The following is a 25,009-nucleotide window of genomic DNA, read 5'->3' on the forward strand; positions in this document are numbered from 1 at the left end:
GTGTCATAAGAGAAAGCAACAGATTAGAGAAGCTCTGCAGTGTTCAAAGCAGATGCACAGCTTCACTCATGGACTTCTGTCCCCACCCAGTGCAGGGAGAGCCTGATGCCTCTGCTGTCGGCTCCAGCAAAGTAGTCTGAGCCATGGCCAAGTCATTTTTAGAGGTTCTGCTCTTTCTCCAGGCAAACAAGACAAAGAGGAAAGGGGCTTAATACAAGAAATCATATCTGTGGGAAAGATTAAGCTTGTTTATTAATTCAAGCAAACATTTTCCAACTTGGGAAGAAAGGAGGCAAAGCCAGTAGAAACAAGCCTTATAAGAAACAAGCTTGAGTAAGAGAGAGACTTTAGGATTTACCCCAAGCCAACTCCAGCGGGAAACAGAATAACAATTATAGACACATTCTCATCACATTTGAACAAAAAGCAATTTTATCCATAATTTTCAAATTCATTTTCCACTTTTCTTTCATTGTCCACTTTAAAGGCGGTGAAAACTCGTATTCTTTTCCAGAGTTTAAAATGGTATTTTTTAAACATTTCGTTGTCCAGACAAGTTCCTACTTGCTTCAATAGGATCTGCAAGCTTACAGGAGAGCACACTAATTCTCAGTCCACCCCTTGCTCTATGTGATAAAAAAAACTGTAGGGAGAAAAAGAGAGAGAGTTCCTTTTTAAACCACCTTGTATATAAAGTTGAAAACCAATGACTACAAATAGAAAACAGCAATGAGTTTTGTTTACAGATGTGAACATAAACTTCAATTAAAGTTGTAAGATGGTGGAAAGCATTCCAGGCTCAGGCAGAGTTGGAGAGAAATTACAGATCTAGCTTCTGACTGATTTTGTAAAAATCCATGTCATTTTTTCATAACCTTTCTTTCTGGTAGGAAAGTTGGGATTTCAAATCCAACATGAATAAAAAAGGGCTTAACACGTGTTTGCACCACCAGCGGTGACAGATGTGAACCTGCTGCAGAAACGTGATCTGTTAGAGTATCGGGATACCACAATGCAGTTTATTAATAATGTCTGTCTTTTTACAATTTACAAAGCACTCTCACGGACATTTTGTTTAGTATAGCGTGGAAGGACCCATCAGCTAGCCATTTTAATTTCCTTCATTATTCAAGAATTGAATTAAATCTTTGACGTGTTCATTTTATTTTTGTATGAGTCACAGTTTTATCTTTTTGAAAATTATTCTTTAACACTAATATCAGACCTTACAAGGATCTGTAATAATATCACTGTTTTAAAACATTAAAATGAATACCTCACTTTGAAATCCCACCAAATGAACCATTTTAAGTAGCCATGATTTTTAACTGAAATATGATAAACATATAAAATGTCCAATCCTTATGGAAATCCTTTCTTTTTATCATATTGGCAGGGCAATTTAAGTTCTTATTTTTTAAATTACATGTCCTGTTTTAACTGATTTATAGTAATTAAATTTGTATTTGAGTCTCATGATCTTTATTACATTTTGTGATATAATCATTTCCATCTGTTTTAAATCTTTGTTAAATCTGACAAATATCTTTGTAACATATTCTTTGGAAAGGAACACTATCCTTTCACTTGAGAGCAATTTGTTGTTATGTTTGAATCAAGTTTGGGAAACTATAAGTAAGTTGCCATGAATTTAAATTGATCAAAGTCATAGCAATTGCACCTCCTGTTTGGAGGGAAAACATTAAGTTGGACAAGGATCTGAGGATATTCTGATTTGCGAATAGACAGTACAGTATTTCAGTGGATTGATGCTAATGGTGGAAGAGATGCAGTATATTATCATAACTTCCCTCTTTGACTTCATAATGAAGAGGCCTCAAACTGAGGTCCTAGAAATATCGGTGAGGCCATTGGTGACTCCATGTCTGCAACGTATTCAGATATGCTTGAGGAGCATAGGGGAGGAATGCTCTGGAAGGCAAGCAAGGGAAGGAAGCCACTGGAAAATGAGAAAACCTGCTTATGAGGCTGAGATAGAGCAGACACAGCATTCTCAAAGACTCTTTCAGGGTCTCCATGAGATCAAAGCTATTTTTATAATAATACTATGATGTTTTCTAGAGCCTACATGAGATGGTACATCATTCTGACTGCTAAAAGAATGTGTGCTCATGAATGTTTTAAATTTTTCTCAAATTTTTAAAATTAAATTTTTACAAACTTAATTGCTAAGTTCTAGTACTATAAATATCGACAAATAAACTCACTTAAGAACTTGAAAATGAAAGGAGAAAACATCTGAAACAATGTCTGCTGTAGCCCTATCTCACCTGTGACCTGGGGCAGGTACCAACATTTCTTGGCCCCATTTTCCTCATTTACAAAACAAGGGGAGTTTGTCTCACTGCCCATTTTACACCTTTAACACTAAGATTCTGTGACCCTCAAACACTGAATTGTTGCTATTGCTGCAGGAGTCTGCTCTGATCCTAGTTGAAGGATCACAGAATTTTAGAGACTTAGAGAAGTTTATTAACCTCCAGGGTCACAAAGGCTGAGGAGTGGTGGAGCTGAGATTCAAACCCAAGTCTGTCTCACCGCAGCATCTAAGCATTTAACTATGCTACTGCATACTGCTCACTGAAGTGAGAAGCGCAGCACATAGGGGCAGGGGGACCCAGCTTTGCCTCTAGAGCCCAGTTGGAGTTAACATTAATGGATGTTTTCTTTGCTGGTCTTTTTCTTTTGGGTCATTTGTAACTCTTTTATACTGTAGGAAAAAACCTGATTACTTCTACTGTTTCTATGGTAGCTGAATCCTTCTGCATATCTGGGAACTGGGCATTATTAGAAATAACAAATTCCCTAATTTATAGATCCTACTCTGGGATTTTCTTGTTGTTTGAACATACAGAATAACATAGAAGTGTAAAATGCACTAACTTTCAAATAAATTTTGCTTCTTTCCAAAAGAAATTGCCACTTCAATGTTGTCTTCTGTTCATCTGTCATTGCAAGAAACTCATTTACCTGGTTAAAAAAAAAATCAAACAAATATTTCCAAAGAATATACAGATAACCCATCTTGACAATAATGTGAAACTTAAGTTTGCTTACTAGAAATGAAATTTTATCCATAGTAATTATAGCTCAGTTCTCTTGATGAAGGAGATGAGGCTAGCAAAGCTCTAAACTGAATCTCTGAAGCCAGTCCAGTGGCTTGGCACAGAAAGCGCCCCTCTTAACAAAGCGGAAAGCACTGAGGTTGCTAAACTTCAGGAGCAGGTTTTAACAATAAAAGCATCAAACCTAACATCAAGTGTACAAGCTAATCTCTGCTGCTGTGCTAGAGTTGCTGGCTTGATACACATGGGTACATGAAATACTGCCAAACTCTCCCCATGAAGGACCCTGCTCAGTGTCTCCATGTGTTGTTTTGCCCATTGTTATCTGACTATATAAAATGTCATGTTTATTCTCCACTGTGTTCAAGGGCCTCTCTCATTATTCCTAACAGTTAATGTTAGCTACAATTTTAATATACAACACATAATTTATTTGTTCAAAAAATCAAGATTGAGTTTTCCCAGACTTCTTTATTAATTAATTAACTTCTATCAAATGCTCACCAAAAGAGCCTATATTTTGGGAGAAGAGAATTTAATTTGGAAGTATTTCTAAACATATTTTCCTTTTTTCTATTTACCGTGCAGCCCAAAGTCTCCTCAGCAACACTTCCTGTGAGACCGCAGGAATGGAGGGTACCTGTGTGATCAGTAAGATCAATTAGCATATCGAAGCTGAGAAAAACAGATTTAAATCCCGAAGAATCTTTGTTGCAAGTTGTACAAGTGCTGGATGCTTCATTTACGATGTAACCACAACCTGAACTGAAAAGAAACAAAGACGATAAAATGGGAAGGCTCTAAGTGACAAATCTGACCAGAAGAATCACCACTTAGACTTTTACTCTAGTCAGCACATGGAATATTTACGGAGTATAATTACAGAGTGCTCAGTGCTGAACAGGGTACACAATAGACCTATGAAATACCAAGGTATGATGCAAAATGATACAACATGCTTTCTACCCAGTCAACCTAATTTTCAGTATTCCTGCATGGAAAACTGGGATAAGCCAGTCCTCCCACTATCCTTCCTCCTACCTTTCCCCATACTGGGGTTCCTGCCCAGGCTCACTTTCCTGCTAAGGCCTTCCTCTCCTGTTCCCTAGCCCTATCCCTTCCCTTCTCTGAACAGCTGCACAACTTAGACTTCCGCAGGGACTTATATCCTGTCACATCCTATTTCATGTTGTTGCAGGTATGTCTGTTTTATCTCCTGGCTCAGAGGTTGAGGGCAGGAATCCTGTCTTGTGCCTAGGAAGCCTGGATTCCATGAATACATACTTGGTCCTGTACTAGGTCTTCTGTATATCTATCTACAGAATAACCCTAGGGTTGGGGAGTTAGTACTGCTGGTAACACATTTCCTCTCTTTCAGGGGTAATTACATGATATTCTATATTTTTGAAGAAGGCATTACTTTAGCCAATTTGAATAGGAAGACTAATTCAAATTTCTCAAGCAGAGGGAATGATCTGAAGATACTGGTTTCTTGTAAGCCACAAATCACTTTCTAAGTAAATTTTAGATGCTTTTCCTCAGATCTCAGTATTAAAGATGTAGGGAAAAATAAGGGAGACAATACATTTTAATGAAAAAAATAGTTTTCAAAAAATAAGCACCTGCCTTACACAATTGCCTCCATGTTAGTTTTTTTTAACCTTAATACTGAATCATAAAATGTTTCAAAAATCCATAGGTCAATATTTTAACTGTGGTGGTAGACACACAAATCCACACATGTGATAAAACTACATGGAATGTAACACACACACACACACACACACACACACACACAAATGATGCACGTTAATCAGGGGAAATTTGAATAAGGTCAGTGGATTGAATTAATGTCATTACTGTCAGTGATGTGATACTATAGTTTTGCGAAATGTTTCCATTGGGAGAAACTTGATGACAGAGTGTACAGGGGACCTCTTTATATTATTTCTTACAGTGCCACGTGAATCTAGAACTATGTCAAAAATTTTTAATTACAAATCCATAGGGAGACTCACAAAAAACATTTTAGACTTTCCTTGCCAAGCATCTTTTGGCTAAGATTATTAAATCTATTGGTGTTTACTTTTCTATGGAAGTAGATACTAACTTTGACCTAGGAGAGGTTGAAAGTCATATTCATCATGCAGTTGAAATGATTTATTAAAATGCTATCACTTGTATTGCTATAGGATATGGTAATCAAAATAACTTTTTAATGTATTATAAAACAATAGTTTGTCATCCCACTTAAAAGTTTCTGACAGTGTTATACCTTTCTGTTTTAGGATTTCTGAAACACAGTAAATTAAATTTTACTTCAAGAGGCAATTATAATCTTTGAATATAAACACTATGCCAAGGAAACTTCAGTATGGGTTATTTATTTACACATTTCTCTCAAATACATAACCACTATTATGTCAAAGAATAGCTTTAAATTCTATAGAGTTTAAAGTTTATTAACAATAATTGTTTTATTTCTTATAAGAATGAACTTTCTAAAAGTAATTTGACTGCTTACCATCTATTTCGAACTACTTTTGTAGTTTCATCATCAATGTTCAGTGTAGAAATGTAAGCATAAAGAATTCCATAGAAAGGATCAGCTTTTCCTTCATTCTTCAAAGCTTTTACCTTTAATTGTTCAACTGTATAGACATCAACTATTGAATTTACTAAAAAAGAAAAAAAGTTATTACAGTTCTATGTGTATTCTAAGAACTCCAAAGGATTACATCCAAATAGAAAAGCTACAAAAGCTTAAATGAGAATATGTAGTAGATTAAGTTATGTAACAGAAAAAATATTATATATGATAGATTAAAACTGATTATATAAATGGACATGAAAGCAAAAATAAGCCAAAAAAAAAAAAGGAAAAGAATGAGAAGGTAATCTTTATTAAAACAAATAATTTCTGGTCATCAGAAGAGCCCATTAAAAGAGTGAAAAGGCAGGCTATAGAGCAGGAGATGCTAGGAATCTACAAGGAGACAATGGACTCATATCCAGAATATCTAAAGGATTCTTAAAAATCAATAAGAAAAAGACAGTCGATTAAATTTTAAATGGGGAAGAGACTTTAAAAAGACTTAACATAATGGATATAAAAATGGACAATAAACATATTGGCCTCACTCATCATCAAGTAAATGCAAATTAACCAACAGAAGGATATCTCTAAACATTCACCATTTAAAAGACTAACAGTACAAACACTGGTGAGAATGTGGAGCAGTGGGACTCCTGAACATTACTGGTAGAACTGGTAGAACTGTAAATTGGTGCAAACATTTTGGAAAGCCATCTGGCAGAATCTAAAAGTGCACATGCATGATGAAGCAGTATTCCTCCTAGGAATATGTATATTCAACAGAAAAACAGAGGTTCACCTAAAGTCACATTCAAAGAGAAAGTAGAAATTTTGTAATAGGAAACAATAAGACAGAGACAGAAATTGTGATATAGTCATATAATGGAATTGTATACATCAACAAAAAGCAATACTACACGCAGCAGTGTGGATGACACAAATGAAATATTGAACAAAAGAAGTCAGACACAAGAGTGAAAGCACATGATACGATTTCATATTAAAAAGTCAAAAATAGGCTAAATTCATCTGTGGTTTCTATCATGTGAGAAGTGAGAATCCTGTTTAGGAGGTCACAAGGGGTCTTCTGGGCCCTGGCAATTACTTCCTGGGGGGAATGATGCTAAACAGGTGTGTTTCCTACATGACAATGCAGGGCGCTGTCTTATACTTTGTTCACTGTTCTGTGTATCGGTTATACTTCGATTAAAAAGTTTAGTTAAGGAAATTTACAAAACTAAAAACAAGTAACCCTATTAGTCATTTTAACTTTTCTTAATCTTAGAGGAATCTTAAAAGTCTAAATATTACTTGGGTAAGAAAGCTTTTAACAGAAGTTGCCCAGTTCCTTCAGCACTTCACTATTCTTTCGTTGCTGTCTAGCACAAGAAATTCAATTTTTTCAATAAAAATTATAACTATATGTATCTACTTATCTATCTTATTTGTATGTCTTTATCCTGCTGTTAGCACATATGCACTGGAAGATGAATTAGAAGATGTTCACAAAATAGCACTGTTTTATTTCTGGGCTGTTTGGTGCATTTACTTTTCTTATATTGAGTATTATTTTACATAAAAATAATAAAAGCTTTAAAGAAAATATTGATAGTTTTACCCTGAAATACTTACTTTCAATCTATAAGTTTTTCATGGGAATAACAAGCATTTTAAGAGATATAGAAACTTATTTTTGCCTCTGAGTGAATTTCATCATAAAAATTTCCACATTGAAATAAAAGAAAGGGGAACTTAAGCACCACTTTTGTGGTTACTTTGACATGAGCCATTGATCAGGAAAATTTTTCCACACAAATATTTTAGCGCTGAGTAGCCCAGAGGAGTCTAGAGTGGGCACTGTTGTTCTTTTCCCTATTTTCAAGGCTGAGTAATGGGCAGGGACTGACATACGCTGTAGCAAATCCAACTCAAGGCCCAGTGAACACTTTTTTACTTCCTGAAGGTCTTCTGAAATGGCAGTATCTGCAAACGACCTGACATTTTAAAAAGCTTCCAAAGTAGCAATAATAGCTTTATTTTAACTCTAAAAAACAATATAACTTCAAGCTTGTCCTTCCTTGTAGGCAGAAAGATGGTACCTATAATTTTGATCCAGTAGTATTTTTTTTTCTATTAGTGATAGCTATTGAAAAGAAACGTGTTAAGTATCCCCAGGAAAGCGTGACAAAGTTCTTCTTTTACATGTGACTTGCAGAATAACTTATTTCATGCTTAATTCAATTGTTACTCTCTTGAGATGAATTAGGTATCCTCAGTTATGAGGAAGTATTTCATCTCCTAGCATGATTATAGGACATGCCTTCAGGGAGTGATCTAAGTCTTCCCTCTGGGCTTCCTCATTCTCCCAGGTGTCTAAGCATAAGCCACAGACGGCAACAAACAGCATCCCTGTTAAAGGTGAGCCTCAACCTGGGCTGCATGGGTTTAGGTTTCTGTGAACGCCTGACATTTTATGCAAAATTCTATGTGTGGGTACAGCTACTCTTCTGGGGAGAGGGTCATCAGCTCTCATCAGATTGGCAAAAGGTTATATAAGCCTCTAAAAGTTTTAAACTACCTTTTAAAAAAATTTAAATGAAGGTACTGGGGGCTGAACCCAGGAACTCATGCTTGCTAAGCATGTGCTCTACCATTGAGCTATATATACACCCTCTCCTTAACTACCTTTTAAAAAGTGGAAGTATAGCAGTTACATAATAAGAATATAGTATCTTTTACTATGCAACTTTACAGGCTCAAATTCTGGCCTTTTAAAAAGTCAAATAATTCTTAAAGGTCACTTACAATTGATGGATTCTTTCAAATAACTGTCAATTTCATCATCCAGAGGAATTGTTTCTTTATTTTCTCTTATAAAATTCAGTAGGATGTTAGCTTCTGGTGTATCTTAAAATGAAAAAGCATAATAAGTAAAAAGCATACCAATTACTTTTTAAATGGCTATGAATGATCCAAAATTATTTTTAATGGTAAAAAGCAAAGCCATATAAGAATACAGTCAAATAGAATATTACAAAGCCATTAACAATGTGATGTGGTGCTCTATTAACACAGAGAGATGTACACCAGATATTGTGAGTTTAAAGACCAGCTTACAAATTCTCTTTCATTTAAAAAAATACATAGGTAAAATCATCTGGAAGAATACATATCTAAGAAATGATTATCTCTTATAAGATGGTGAATTTATAGGTGATCTTTGTTTTCCTTTTTATGTTTTTGTGTATTTTCTGAATTTTATATGTATTTCTTTTCTAGTCAGGAAAAAATTTAAGGTTATTTGAAAAACTTGCTTCTCAATTTAGGATATGAGTATTCTCAGGACTAGTCAGATGGTGTGCCAGAAGACAAGAACCTCATTTTGAAAAGGGGCTCTCACATGACTCTGTCATCCTTCGACCCCAAGCCCCAACCTCCAGCACCTGCTTGTGGTCTTTCAGCCCTCCATCACCATCTCCAATATTCTATGAACTGTCCTGCCAATGCTTATGCCCCCTGGCTCCCCTGGATAGAGTTAGGCCTTCTTCCTCCATGTCGCTTTGTACCACAAGTCTTATCACTGTTGTTTCTTTCTCAGAACTAGACTGGAATCCTGGGCAGGGGCCTTGCCTTTTCATGTCTGTACTTCCAGTATCTGATATAGTGACCATCCTTCCATCCATCTGACCATCCATCCACTCATGTACTTCCTTGTTCAGAAGGTGTTTAAGTTACCTCAGTACTTGGCAAATAAAAGGCAATCACTAAATATTTGTAAATTAACAAGTGAATGAATGAATACTTTTGAAACACTGACAGAATTACTGCATATAAGCTGGAAGTAGATGCTGGAGTGAGGCCACAGAAATCAAACCAATGAGCATCCTGGGACAGAAGCTGATAGGAATGGTGGGGTGTAGGCACTGCTGTCAAGATCCCTTAGGACAACAGGGCCATCCCAGACTGACTGCGGGGGTGGGGGTGGGGGTGGGGGCGGAAATTCTGCCTTCCCCATCGGATGAACTCTCTCAGGGCAGGAACCTAGACATCCTGGCTAGGATGGAAGCTCAAACCATTTAGAGGTTCTTCATTTCTACTGGCAGGTGAAGCCCAGGAAATCAGACATACGCTGTTTCAATAAGCGTATTGAAATTCATACACCGTTATACATATCCTCTTTTATATTTGTCTCCTTGAGGCATTTAGGCATTTATTCTAATGATGTTGGCGTTGCTCAAAACACTTTGACACTTCTCCTTTGAATCTGGTTTCAGAGCCAAATGCACAACATCCTTCAAATCTGTCTCATTAACTTAGTTTTGACATTTCAATATAATTACTACTGTCAAGCTTGATCATCTTTTCCACCAGACAAATCCAACAAATCCAACTTTTTTAGAAATTTTCCCAAGCCAAATTTACCCTTAGAGGATGGAGATTTTCCATCACTGATGTTATTAAATACACTAATAACAGTCTATTAGTATTAACAAAATATTAAAAATAAGAAACCATAGTACCCTCCTCAAAAGAAAGAAAAAAAGAAATTGAAAAGTGGCACTATTGTCCTGTGTTGAGAACAGACTATGGTTGTGTTCCCATCAACCTACAACAAAGTAGCCAGAGCAATCTTTTTAGAACTTAGATAACATCACTGCCCTGCTCCTCCTTTCCTACAGAGTAAAATCCAGCATCTTTTTCTCAGACTGTAAGGCTTTCGCCATTACTACCATTTCTTCTCTGACCTCGACTCCTCCTGCCCTGCTTTATTAGCTCCAGCCACACTGGCCTCACAGCCTTTGCACTGGCTGTTCCCTCTGCCTGGTGTGCTCTTTTCCTGTGGTTAACCCTTTCACTGCCTCACTGTATCTTTGCTCAAATGTCGCCCTCCCAGGGAGGCCCACCTGACCACCTATGTAAACAGCAGGCTGCCTTACACACACTGTAGCCTTCTGGACCCTCCTGACCTTGCTCCTCTTTTACTTCTCAAGCATTTCATAATTCATGGCTGTGTTATCATTATTATCTGTCTCTCCCTGGCTAGAATGTGAGCTCAATGAGGGGAAAATACTTGTGTTTTGTCACTGGGCCCCAGAACAGTGCCCAGCACATAGCATGTGACAGGAGATGAGAGTTTAATGAAGGACAAGTAAGTGAGTGTTGCTTTACCTCCCATGACACTGCTTTCAAGGAGACAGTGTTCCTGCAGCAGAAGTGCAAGATCCATATACTCATATAAAAACAGAGTCTTGTTATTTTATGTCATATCTCATAGTAATTTTATTTTTAAAAATTCTGATTTGGTCAACGAGTTAATATTCCCTGTACTTCTCAGTCACTATTGATGCTTTGTTATTGATCAAAGAATGTGCTTATATTGAAAATGATACACAACTATATTTATATCTTCTTGAGATTATGAAGGATCGTTCCATTTCTGGGAGTTCTGTAGTCTTCTACAGTGCTGGGCCGATCTTTCTACCTGCACTACAAAGCACTCTGAGGATACTTAAGTGCACCAGCCCCTGCATCTCCCCAATCCTGCTCTCCTATTTCATGCTGGAATAAGCTGCAAACCCTTAACAACCACTCACAGTTATGAACTAATGATACTACATGTATGTTCTCTATGTTCTAGCACTAAGTTATTTCAATGAAGTGAAACAAGTTATTTTTTAAAAAGTCAATAATTTAGATTATCCAATCAACAGCATTGATTTCTCAATAATCATCACAAGGGATGATGCTTTAAAAATAAGTCTGCTTTTTCACATTTCTTTAGTAAAGATATCAAAGATATAGCTCATTGTAAGTTTTTAAAAGTCATATAAAGCAGTTTTTCACTTTTAACTCAAATGAAATCCAAGCTTCATTTCCATTCGTAAGCACACTGCAGAGATATTAGAATATGTGATATAGTCATTTCCAAAGGGATAAAAAATTTCAGATGGCTTTTTACCTGGATTAGTTGTAATAATGGTTTTTGAGATTACAGTTGCTGTCATGCAGTTCCGAAATTTGTCAAAACTTATTCTTACATCTGAGGCAAATATTACTGTTTAGGAAAAAAGCCATTTTAAAATTATTACATAGGGGGATTAAAAATGACAAATACTGAACACAATCATAGAAATACGATACCTGTTTTTCGTGGCATCCAGCTCTGTGCAAGAAGAATAGATTCATTATCCCAACTGTATGTGTTAAAACAAGTGATTAAAAATCAAATACATTAGAAAAAACTGGCAGTGACCACTTTATTTACCAGAAAAAGAATGTCTTAATGGCTGGGGTTAATAATCCCCCAGGTGGTCAAAGGCAGAGTTAAGGATCTTGGCTTCTGCATTTTGCAGGGCTACACTGTCTATTTCACAGAGAATTTAACACCTACGTGATAAATCATTCCTTCACACCATTTGTCTCTAACAGCTTTTGCTACTTCAGTTCCTTCTTTTTCTACCTCTCAGATCACTCCAGGCTAGTTAGAACTAAGTGACTACAAGTCTAAAATATTTTAAGTCATTCTTTCATACCATTAAGGGAGGGTTGCCACAATGGATAAACTGCTGAGGGGACTTGATGGATTGAAGGCTTGTTTCAAATTAAGTGCTTTGCTACTCAGGCTTCTGGAGTCTAAACACTGCCATGTTATATCCTGTGATGCTTCAGGAAGTAGCTCCACCCGACATGTGACACTCCGGGAACTTCACAGAACCCAGCATGTGCAACGCTTGCTTTTCTACCATCTTTCCATGGCCTGGCTCCAGGTTACCACCCAAGCAATCACGGAAAGTCTGGCTTATTCTTTATCAATGGGACCTCATAAATCACCATTTGTTATAAAACAGAGTACAATAATAAATAATAATAAACAGTAGTGTCCATCTGTGCAATCCCAAAAGATCTCATTTTAAGGTAATCAGACTGTAATGACTCAACATACAAGAGCCAGGTATATTTATTTATTTATATTTTTTCCCTTAATGGAGGCACTGGGGATTAAACCCAGGACCTCGTGCATGCTAAGCACACGCTCTACCACTAAGCTACTCCCACATCCTTAAGTACTTTTTCCCCTTTAACGGAGGTACTGGGGATCGTATGCAGAACCTCATGCATGCCAGTCATGCGCTTTACCAGTGAACTATACCCCCCACCCCCTATTTTTTAAATATAATTTCTCTCTTATCATTATTCCTCTCCTGATAGGAAATCCAACATCTTTATGATAAAATTAAAATGTTCTGACTTGGTGATAACAGCATGGATTTCACAGTTTGGAACAGATGTGCGAAGTTACCATATCATTGCAAAAGAAGATTCTGTCTCATCATAGAGTTTAACTTCACACCTCTGGCCTTTTCTTCGGTCTGAAGTTGTAAAGTATTTTGGCTCTCCAACCTTAAAAATTGAAGGAAATTGTTATTCTTCTTCACCTGTAGTTACAGAGGTACTTAAATATTTGTTGATAAAAATACTCAAATATTTACCTTTTAAACAACAAATTAGAAATAGCAAAAATCACTAATATATATATTTGATGACTTAAAGGCATCTTTTATCTTTAAACTAGGTGTATTTAAGTTGTAAATTACACACTTTGATTGACGAGAGATACAGATACATGTGCTTTAAGTAAGACTGTGGGATCTTTCCAACATGTTAGAACAAATGCTCCATGACAAGCCCCTAGGTGGCATCTTTGTGGACTCACTGAGGGTAAAAGTATATTTTCAATATCTATGTATCCCCATGACTTAGCATAGGGCTTGGCATGGAGTTCATGTGACTGGATGACTCATCTCTCCAGACCTCAGTGTCCTTATCTTGCCACCCCAGGTATAGATATCAATACTTCCTTTGCTGCCTTCATAGGGATAAGCTGGTGAGGATCAAATGAGGGATATGTAGGAATATGCTTTGATACATCATTTGATTCAGTCCACATTGCAGCCTGAGAGGATCATGGAGGTGAAAGTGAATTCACGGGCCCTTCCATGCCCTCAGGGAGTTCTCACATGGAACAGCAGGCACCTCTGACAGCCACAGAGCAATGGCCAAGCACGGACAGTCTGCTAGCTGCCCCCATTCCATTGTCACCACTGCATCTATTCGCAGGGCTGAGCTCCATGGGAAAGAGCTAAAGAAAGACTTACAGCTGCTTACAGAAGAGCAGGATCTAGGGGGAAAAAAAGTCAGAGGGAAGGACAGCCAGGAAGGACAGGCCTACCATATCACAGGAGGTAAGAAAATTGTATGAAAGACAGTTTTAAAGTGAAGAGACCTAAGTAGAGGTGAGAAGGAAGAAAGAACAGGTTAAATAAAAAGGCAAAGAAAAGGAAATATAAGAGGGATGGAAGCAAAATGGGAGAAGAAAGGCATGCAAGAAAAAAAGAAGTCATATAATTCTATGAAAGAAGGTACCAGACTCAAGGGGCCGGGGTGGGGGGGCATGGAAAAAACTGTTGCAGTTTTTATATCCATACTGGGTTTTAGAAAATTCTTACTACATTGCAATATAGTGGCATTATATAGAATTTCAGGGGAATTGAGAGATCATATCCTATATTTAAGGAAGACTGAAACTAAGTTGCCCAGAAAGGAATTTTTCCCCTTTTTCAAGATTGTCATAGAGGGTATTTATTCCTCCATCCTGAGTTATACTTGGTGCTCACAGTGTGGCAGGCACTGTGCTAGGTTGGGCAGGGTGGTGAACAAAGCAGACATGGCCTCTGTCAGTCTGTCATCTAGGACAATCGACACCCTCTCGGTCATTTAACATGGAAACACAATTAGCAATCACAATGTTACCTGCAAGTACCTATGTCCATTTCCTTTTTTTTTTTGGTCTTCTGATTATCATTATTCCCATATATTGCAGAGTTGATCTTGCCCCTTTAATTTTCCTCATCTACTTTATTTTGTGAAACTTAACTTCCTGCCAAGTGACTCTCATTTGTCCAAAGGAGTTCAAAATTTGCTGCAATAATTGGGTAAGAGGGAGATGTGGATGCAGAGGACGGGGAAACACTCCCTGGCACCCCACAGAGTGTCATCCTGCCCTGCCTGTGGCACAGGATGCTGATGCCAATGCCCTGCGTTACCTCCCTGGGCCCCTACTGCATGGGGGTGATCTCACTCTCTTCTCACTCTCTCCCCCATCGCAGGACAGCTCTGAGAACACACACCGAATTGATTCCTTGGTTTACCCAACTTGCACCCCTTCAAAGAACCTCATGGAGATCTTCAAGTCAATGAATTTACCCTTTCTATTTGCGCCTTTGCTTAACTGAAGTATGAAAAATTCTCATGTAGTTAGTGGATCATTTATGACTGTGTGCTGCATTTAACACTCAAATATGATTTTATTTTGCTACTCATTCACAGACAAAATGCTACTTTCCTTTACTGAGAAGTGTTATCATTTTCTAAATTCAGCTGGGGATGGATCAAACAGAGAAAATTTTATCCCAGCTGATTATTATTTTCCAAACACAAATTAAATGATGAAACTCCTCCACCAAATTGAAATTGGCTTTGCTGGGGTTTTAACTTACCGACCTCACAGCTGCAAGGACATTAATAATTCTTCCATCAAGACTGTGTCCGTTTGCAACAATGTCACCCAATGAATAATAATCACAAGACTCTTTAACAGGTAAGTGTATCAAAGAAATTAACTTGGCATCCACTTCATAACTGGAACAAACTTTTACCGTTGAGTGATTCTCACTGAGCAACAGTTTACAATGGCTAAATTGCAGAAACATACACAAAAAGTTAATATCAAATGATTTTCTTCAAGGTTCACAGTTATAATAGAAAAATACTTCAAGGTTTGCAGTTAAATTTTTGTTGTAATTCAAACTACATTAAGAAAATTTATACTTTTCAATTTTAGAAACATTGAAAAAGTTATAAATTTTTTTTCTAAAATGTATTTTCATCAAGAAAATGTATTGAGGACCCATTTGTGCCTGACTTCTAAGCACACTGCTCTTGCCCAACAGTCTGAGTTTCGGTTTCCTTCTCTGTAAAATGGGGTGTAAAAGCACTCTAAAATGTTGCTGGGGGAGGGGGTGGAAATCACTTCCATCTGTATGACACTGAGTGGCCTGCCTATATGCTTTAAATGAAGGACAGTGCTTTACTTCCTTCTGCAGTGCCCTGTATGGAGTAGATGCACACTGTTTATACACTGAACCTGAGGGGCTCTTCCCCTTCCAGCCAATCAACTCCCAAGTGTCCTCCAAGGAGCCTCTTTGCAGCCTCTAATCCAGCCCTCCGCACACCTCCCCCTGCTACTGCTTCAGGTATTTACCTCATCACTTCTCACCCAAACTATTGCTTTGTCTCCTAAACTTCGCTACCCTACAGTCCATCCTCCTCAGGTGGCCAAAGGGATCTTCCTACACCACAAATATGAATACATTATTTCCCAGCTCAAAGATCTTCTGGGCTAGCCATCACCAAAGAATGAAGTTAGTAAAACAAACAAAGCTGTCTGTGAGGTGTCTCTGCTTCTCCTCCTGTTGTTCTCCTGCCTATATTCCAGCCACATCAGACTACTAGGCTATGAAACTGCCATTTTAGAGAAAAAGTAGTCAAACATCAACAGTTTCATATGGTTCAAACTATTATTAAAGGCCAGGAGGTTTTCACGTTTGTTCTGTCTGCCAGGAATGCTCTCCCCTTCCTTCACTCATGCATTCATTCTATAAATACTGAGAGCCTATTATGCATCAGACCCGAGTCTAAGCACAGGGGATACAGTGGCGAAGCAGACAGACCAGACCTATGATATCACAGAGTTTACATGTATGAGGGAGACAGACAAGAACAATTAATCAAATAATCCCAGACTGTGACCATGGTTACGATGGTACACATAACACTGTGTACAGGGGAAGTCCTGGTAATAGGGACTGGAAGGGCTACTACAGACAGAGTAGGTGGGAAGAGCTAAGGAGGTGACATTTAAGCTGACATTTCAATGACAAGAAGAGCACATAATCAAAGCAGAAGGGAGAAGACTGTTCTATGCGGAGAGACGTGAACAGGCAATGCTGTTAGTGCAGAATGAGCCCAGGGTATTCATAAAGTGGAGGAAGTTCCATGTGGCTGCAGAGACATGAGACCTATCGGATGAGGTCAGAAAAATGGGTGCAGGTATGCATGTATCAGAGACTGCTGTGCCCACCCAGAGCCCTTTACCAGCTTCACCTTTCTCTCGAGACCTGCCCTCAGTCAGAAATGCCTTTAAGCCCACCCTCCCCCACAGGACTGGGGGGTGGACTTGAGCCAATGACTTGTAAATACAGGGTACAAAAATCCCAAGCCTCTTCCTTTAGGGGGTGTCACTCTGAGGTGCCTCTCATGCTCCAGAGCTCCCTCTTGGGTCACACTGAGACAGGGCTCCAGTTTAACTGCTTCTTTACTCAGCTTCCCCCCAAGCCCTATCCTTACAGGCTGCTCTTGAGAACTCTCCCTCAGCAAATCATCTGCACAAAAATCCTCCTCTGGACTCTGCTTCCAGGGAACCTGAACTAAGATAGTACGATATGTGAATAGAGTTATGACAGTATGAAAAAAAACAGATATATGACTTCCAAGATTTATCTTTTCTTCTCATTGTTCAGCTTTAACTTGACTAGAATCAAATTTTTGTAAATCTAAGAATGAGAATCAAAGTATTAAACACAAAGTCATTTTTTTATGTGATCCTATATCAAAGTAAATTATTTCATAATCAAAGATAAATATTGTGAGGAAGAATTAAACTCCTAATTTTCAAACTGAAGTATATAACTTTGTAAGCTCTCTGCTAACCTGATACTTTAAAAACCTATGAGTAGTGATCATTCTGGCACAAAGATAGTTGACCTCTGTGCTAGATTTACCTAGGAGTTGCAGGGCTGAACTTTTCATCTCTTTCTAATTCCTTTCTTTGGATCAGGGGATTTTCAATGATCACTAAAACAGAAGGAAAAATATGATGCTATCACAAAAAGTAACAGGATAAATTTAAAAAACAAGTGTACATAACAATGAACATTACAGTGGTAGTTCTAATTTTGAGTTGGTATTGTATACCCTTCACAATCACTTTCTGGTGGCATTGTGAGCAACAGAATCTGGGGTATGACCATTAGCTGGATCTCAGATGACAGTTCTTATGCTTTGTGTTTAAATCCCAACATATGACCCACATTAAGATTACTGATTAGTTACACTGAACATTTGATTTGGCTATAATATACTCTTCTACAAAACAAACACTTTAATTGATCTTCACTCAATTCACATTTGCCCTCAAAAAAAACAGCAGTATTTAAAGAGCTATGCGAAATCTGGGTCCTGATTTAACCCCTCAACTCATCAGCTTTATGACTTAACATTTTAGGGTTTCCATTTCTTTACGGTCTATGTTAGACTTTTTTGTGTTCTGTTTTGCTAATTCCTCACACAACTATCCCATTATTATCCCTTTTTCCATATGAAGAAACTGAAGTTCACAGAGGTTAAATAACTTTCTTCATGTGTTATATCTAGAAAGTAGTAGAGCTAGAATTAGAATTGTTCTGACTCAAAAATCTGTCATTTCACACACCAAAATCCTATTTAGATTTATGAGCATTGTCAATTTCACACTTTTATAATCCCTTTATTCACTCATCCTCACAACAAACATCAACACAGAACATATTTTAATACCGAAATGTACTTTTAGCTCTATGTAAGTAATGTCCTGACATTCATCCAAGGAATGTTTCCACTTGTACTGGGTCCTGAGATGTTTGCAAAGTTGTCTGCCTTCACAGTCCATATGTTCAATTACCTTTTTATTCAGTTAGAGAGATATTACATATAATCCTGAAAGTTAATAACACAAGGCAATGTATGACTGGATGCTAAGTAACTAGTATGCATAAGAGACTGCTTGATACTGCAGGATTAGAGAGGAGTAGTTTAATTGTCTGTATTACTCTTTCTCATCTTTTTTTCTACACAAATAGAACTGGTATACATGCTTTCTTGTTTCTTGTATGAAGCTAGAGCTGTTAACTATTGAGTGACTAAATTTTACACTCTATATCAGGCACAATACCTCATTTAACATTCATGAGAATCTACAGAGTATTAATTAATAGTTAAGGCCCAACAATATTAAGAAATTTTCTCAAAGCCACAATGTAAATAAATACTGATACTTGGATTTGAATCCAGATCCATCTGTTTTCAAAGTCTTGCTCTTTTTATTATACTACACTGTACCATCTGAGGGATATGGGGGTGGGTAGAGGATACAAAAGATTTGGTATTTTAGACTAAAAGTAAAGTTTCTTAAAACCCCACTAAAAATTTAAGTATCATCTTTTATCAAAATCTATTTAGCAACCCTATTATATGTTTACAGAAAGATAAATGATTAGAGCCACAATAGGGATTGATGCAAAGTGAAACAGAAATAAACCAAAGATCATAGAGCTACCTAGAAAAAATATGTGACTATCATGTATGTATGTTTCAACTAAATGCTGAATGCCTTGTGTTATGCTCTTAACACTTGATTTTTTTTCTGATAAGGTTCTTGAGAATAAGAATTGTATCTTATTTCATTTTGACTCCTTCAGTGTAGTTACCACAAACAAATCATGGGATTAATACTCTAAGAGAACAGTTTACTTACCGCACTCACCAACCCTAAAGCTGTCAGAAAGTGATCTGATGTAGTCTCTGTTGCCCCAGGATGTTGCATTTACAAAATGAGTCACTGAATCACGAATGGTGAAACTGAAAGTGTACCTTTCTGATCCAATATCTAAGGGAAAACCAATGCTTTTATTTTTCAAATGAACAGTTTTACTTAAATTTTGAACAAATATGATTATGATGATAAAAACACTCAAACACATGGTATAAAATATTATTTCAGATATAAATTCTGTAAGTTATACTTTTATGAATTTCAAAGCTGTCAAAGTAGATAACTGACCTCATTATTTTTTTTTAACTGACCTCATTATTGACTCCTCTGTTCCCTTTCCCCAGTTATCTATATATTTGGAGGGAAATGACATGTAGGCTTGAACCATCCATATATTAGCATAGATTCTCCATTTCTCACTGACTGTTGTCTTAACCTAAGTCATAATTCAGATCTTAATTATTTCCAAACAAATAAATGTATGCTACTAAAAGATACCACTAGGGGTCAGCAAGTACTTCTTTTCCCCAAATAAAATTTCTTTCTGTTTTTGCTAATTAAAAAGGCATTACAAAATAGTATGGCACAGGCACAAAAGAGACACATAGATCAGTGGAACAGAATAGAAAGCCTAGAAACAAACCCATGCACTTATGGTCAATTAATCTATGACAAAGAAAGCAAGAATACACAATGGAGAAAAGAGTCTCTTCAATAAGTGGTGGTGGGAAAACTGGACAGCTACATGTAAAAGAATGAAGTCAGAACATTCTCTAACACTATATACAAAAATAAACTCAAAATGGATTAAAGACCTAAATGTAACACTGGATAACATAAAACTCCTAGAGGAAAGCATAGGTAGAATATTCTTTGACATAAATTATGGCCATATTTTATAGGATCCATTCCCTAAAATGAAGGAAATAAAAGCAAAGATAAACAAACTGAACCTAATTAAACTTAAACGCTTTTGCACAACAAAGAAAACCATAGACAAAACAAAAAGACAACCTACTGAATGGGAGAAAATATTTGAAAAATATGACCAATAAGGGGTTAATATCCAACATATATAAACAGCTCATACAACTCAACATCAAAAAAACAAACAACCTGATTAAAAAATGAGCAGCAGAACTGAATAGACATTTTTCCAAGGAGAAAATGCAACATGAAAAGATGCTCAAAATCACTTATCAGGGAAATGCAAATCAAAACCACAATGAGATTATCACCTCACATCTGTCAGAATAGCGATCATAAAAAAGAACACAAATAACCAATGTTGGTGAGGATGTGGAGAAAAGGAAACCCTTGTACACTGCTGGTGGGAATGTAAATTACTCCAGCCACTGTGGAAAACAGTATGGAGGGTTCTCAAAAAACTAAAAATAGAACTACTGTATGATCCAGCAATCCCACTTCTGAGTATATAACCAAACAAAAACAAAAACACTAATTCAAAAAGATACATGCACCCCAACGTTCATAGCAGCATTATTTACAATTGCCAAGACAAGGAAGTGTCCATCAACAGATGAATGGATAAAGAAGATACAGTATATATACAAAATGGAATACTACCCAGCCATAAAAGAATGGAATTTTGTCATCTACAGTGACATGGATGGACTTAGAAGGCATTATGCTAAGTGAAATAAGTCAGACAGAGAAAGACAAATACTGTATGATATCACTTACATGTAGAATCTAAAAAGTACAGTAAACTAGTGAATATAACAAAAATGCAGACTCACAGATATGGAGAACAAACTAGAGGTTACCGGTGAGGAAAGGGAAGGAGGGAAAGGCAGGGTAGAGGTGGAGGGAGTGGGAGGTACAGACTATTAGGTACAAAATAAGCTACAAAGATATACTATACAACACAGGGAATATAGCAAATATTTTACAATAACTATAATGGAGTATAACCTTTAAAAACTGTGAATCGCTATACTGTACGCCTGTAACATATTGTATATCAATTATACTTCAATTTAAAAAGTTAAAAAATAATACAACCTAATGTACAAATGCACATTATAGATATCTATTGAACTGTTGTTAGCACTTACCTTTGGGTTGGGGACTGGGATTGGAAAAGTTGGGGAATAAATAAAGAATTTCACTTTTCAACTCTATGACCTCTGTATGGCTTGGATTTTTATGAAAATATATTAATATGTTATATGTGTAATATTTCTTAAAGTCAGTAAGCGTATCTTCTCCAAAAAATGAATACTGTACCATAATTATAAAAGGTTCCCTGCCGTCATAGTCTGACAGGTGAAAATTATATTTCATTGTTGTAATTTTAGCATATATTTAAGTCTTGATCTTTTTCTAACTCATATATTTTAAGTTATTCCTTTTACAGCTGAGAAAACAGATAAATAGAATTTCTAAAACTATTCAAATGGCAATTCTGATCTAAAATTAATTATAATGAAGTAAAGTGAAGACACAAACGAGTTGGGTGGGAGATGATATCTTTGTTATTTACCTCAAAAATAACAACAGAATATTATATAAGATAAAATAAAAATAAAGGTACCTATTACTCTATCGTGAATCAATTAACACAGCCACAATTACTCAGGTGATTCAAACAAAATTAATGTCTTCTGTCAAAACTATTGGCTGGCTGATTAGAGTTCTGATTCCCTCAATCTGTATAGAAGCATTTATACTGTACACTTCAGTAAAAATCACTGACAGTTTAAAAGCTAATAGTAGTGAATTGCTACTTTTGGCATTCTATATCATATCTCTGCATGTAAACTACAAAAGTTTGAAGGTCAGTTGATTTTAAAAATCCTATTTTAGTCTTGGATTATGTTTCCACAGTCCTAAAACTCTTGTACAATTCAAGTAACTCAATCAGAACGACTAAGCCAAACTTAACTGTATTTTCCACATATGAAAGATGGTTTTTTTCCACTGAATTGTCTGGTTGTTTGAGTAACTACACAGATGCTGTTGCCATACTTCTCTCCCTCAACACTTTCAAGACCTTCCTCATGACCTTGGAAATCCCTTCCTCCTTATCACTTTCTGTCTTCTATGAGATTTACCTGTGTACTTATATCTCAGGCTGATAATGATAGTGAACATGGAGGTCTTACTGGGGGTTACACACCCTAACATGTATGAGCTCATTTAATTCTCATCCCAGCTTTATGTACCCGGATTTCACAGCTGTGCATAGGACAGATCTCTGATGACTCAGCGACTAACTGAGCCCAGTCAGTCTAGCCCCAAGTCCATCCTCTCAGACACTGTGATATTCGAGAATGATGAGAAGAACACAACTTCTCTGTTACCTTTACACTGGGTTTTACACAGGGGAGGTGCTCAGTAAATACACGTTGATAGACATTAATGAGTTGGCCAATTTAACTAGCTATTTTGGTAATGTATACACAGCCTTTAAAATCATGTTTGAGAAATACAAAATAAAATCATTAAAATGATTTTAATGCCCTCAAACATGTGGCCTTAAATCAAGTACTTTACCATGCAATAGAGAACATGGCCATTGCTCTTAAGGAGTAAAACAGGCATGAGAAATTTAATCACTTAAATATACTTTGTTGGAGTCATAAGCCACAGTTGATGAAAAATGAAGCAAAGAGTTAAATAGAACTCAGCTTTTTCTGTCTGGAAAGCCTTTGACATCTGTTTTCCCAATAACTATGCCAATTATTTTCTGAAAAACAAAAAGGTTATAGAAGACGAATATTAAACACAGATGTAGATGGTAAATTTAATTTCATGGACTTGCTATATTTTACTAGCTCTAACAAACATTTTTGACTAGGAACCATTTAAATGTATTTACTCCAGACAAACATCTAAAAGAACTTCATAAATGTTCAGTTCCACAAGGAATAGTACAAAGTAGTAAGACAGTTAACTGCTATTACAAATAAAATCATTTAATATTAGTATGTTTCTACTTTATTTTCAATCACTAGGTGGAGCACAGTAACTGCCCTAAGCTATCAGTCCTCACTGAATTCATTCAAAGCACATGTATAATGCAATTTAATTTGCCATGGTCTTCAAAGCTTTCTTTTATATAGGGTTTTCTAACAATCCACATTCAATTACTTAGCTTCTTAATCCAAACATGCTGGACACTAATACAAATTAGATTGTAACAAAACTTGCATATTGCTGCTAATAAATCTAAGCTGTAAAGTCCTAGATCTTAAGCCTTAAAGTTATTAACATGTCCTTAAAATTTTTTAATTCTCTTTAGTGACTAACAAAAATTAAATATTTTAAAAGTGCTTTAAGAAATAAAAATAACTGCCTTTTTTTGAAAGGATGAACTTATATCACCAATTCTAGCAACTGATTTAACCTTGCAATAATCTGTTACGTTTAAAATACATTCAAGCTTTTAAGACCACCACATCCTAACTGAGCTGTTAGCTAGTCTTACTACATTTAGACACACTGCTATTTCTTTAAATTCCAAATGCATACAAATCTCATTGAATTTTGTTGGGAAAACAACTAAGGGAAATACTGAGTAAAATTTTCTAACTGAAGAAGCAATTAGTGAATAGTTTATCTTTCAAGAAAAACTATAACAGCAATTATTTTTAACACTAATAAACTTTAAATTGCAAATTATTAAAGTTATATATAAATTTATCTCATTTTAAGAAACCTGATTTGCAGATTCCAAATGTAAACAGCAGACTGCTGGAAAGGTAAGGGAGTAGATAATTGCTTTACACATTAAGTTCTTCACCTTATGATTCCACCTAGATTTCTTTTAAATAAATAACAGTCTTGGCATATTTGAAATGACTGAATTCCCTGCAACCCGTCTCCCCAAAATGAATTTTCACATAATCATTTCAGAAATATACCTGTTGTGTAACTTCACGTCCTAAAAGCAGCATAATGGCAAGTATTTCAGTCTATAACTTGGACAATTTGATTAGAAAATAGATACTACTAAACAAAAATGTTTTAATTTTACAATGCTAAATTTGAGTTGTTGTTAAATATTTAATTAAAATAATACAAATAAACTTTTGATCAGTTTTAACAAACACTAGTCATATCTACAGTCTCCTGCTCTATAAGAAAGACTAATTTTTATTTAGTTGGCATAAATACAAAGAAGCTTAGGAGCATTTAACATCTAACAATCACACTAATGCAATGAGATCTGTTTACTTGTCAATTATACAAGCACACGTTGAATGAATCAATAATTTTGACATAATGTGATATTACCACCTAAAGTTCCGTTAGAGAACTGAACCACTACACCATTGAAACGTACCAGATTAGCCATATTTGGATGAAGACCTGAAAGTGCAGTGAAGTTCTTTGATACAATGGAGTTTGCCATTCTTTAATCTGCTTTTTAGAAAATAAAATTTAGATGGATTAATTAAATAACTGAACTAAACTGAAAAATTCCAAGATTGAAAAAAGAATTTATCTAGGAAAGTACTGGATATTTTATTTATTCTTTAGGAAAACTTTTTATTACAACAGTGAAATATAAGTTAATACAAATTCAACCAGTAAAAAAACCTGTTTCAAAACGTCCTTTTTTAGTTAATGATATAGTTTAGTGAATGATAT

General features: G+C 36.1%; 1 protein-coding gene across 2 annotated transcripts; it reads right to left on the bottom strand.

The window, feature by feature from the left end:
- Window positions 1-234: 234 nt before the first annotated feature.
- Window positions 235-24,846, bottom strand: MEIOB (meiosis specific with OB-fold). Of its 2 annotated transcripts, XM_031447538.2 has the most exons (13): window positions 24,702-24,846; window positions 23,045-23,102; window positions 19,373-19,504; window positions 17,583-17,655; window positions 15,240-15,435; window positions 12,983-13,083; window positions 11,824-11,876; window positions 11,642-11,737; window positions 8,488-8,589; window positions 5,611-5,764; window positions 3,668-3,851; window positions 2,905-2,991; window positions 235-643 (listed from the first exon to the last, which is right to left on the bottom strand). In XM_031447538.2, the coding sequence occupies exons 1-13, from the start codon at window positions 24,768-24,770 to the stop codon at window positions 533-535; spliced, it is 1,416 nt and encodes a 471-aa protein (XP_031303398.1). In that variant the 5' UTR covers window positions 24,771-24,846; the 3' UTR covers window positions 235-532. The 2 variants fall into 2 exon arrangements, with proteins under 2 accessions (XP_031303398.1, XP_064334392.1); XM_064478322.1 differs by lacking the exons at window positions 235-643; window positions 2,905-2,991 and having other exon boundaries at window positions 3,665-3,726.
- Window positions 24,847-25,009: the final 163 nt, after the last annotated feature.

Source organism: Camelus dromedarius, chromosome 24, assembly GCF_036321535.1.
Source record: "Camelus dromedarius isolate mCamDro1 chromosome 24, mCamDro1.pat, whole genome shotgun sequence".
Classification (NCBI taxonomy): domain Eukaryota; kingdom Metazoa; phylum Chordata; class Mammalia; order Artiodactyla; family Camelidae; genus Camelus; species Camelus dromedarius.

Coding starts and splice junctions, on each gene's coding strand:
- MEIOB (XM_031447538.2), bottom strand. CDS start 24,770: ATGGCAAACTCCATTGTATCAAAGAACTTCACTGCACTTTCAGGTCTT. Junction 19,505..23,044: donor AGGCTTTCCAGACAGAAAAA/GCTGAGTTCTAT, acceptor GTTTTCCCTTAG/ATATTGGATCAGAAAGGTAC. Junction 15,436..17,582: donor TTCAGCCCTGCAACTCCTAG/GTAAATCTAGCA, acceptor TCTGCAATTTAG/CCATTGTAAACTGTTGCTCA.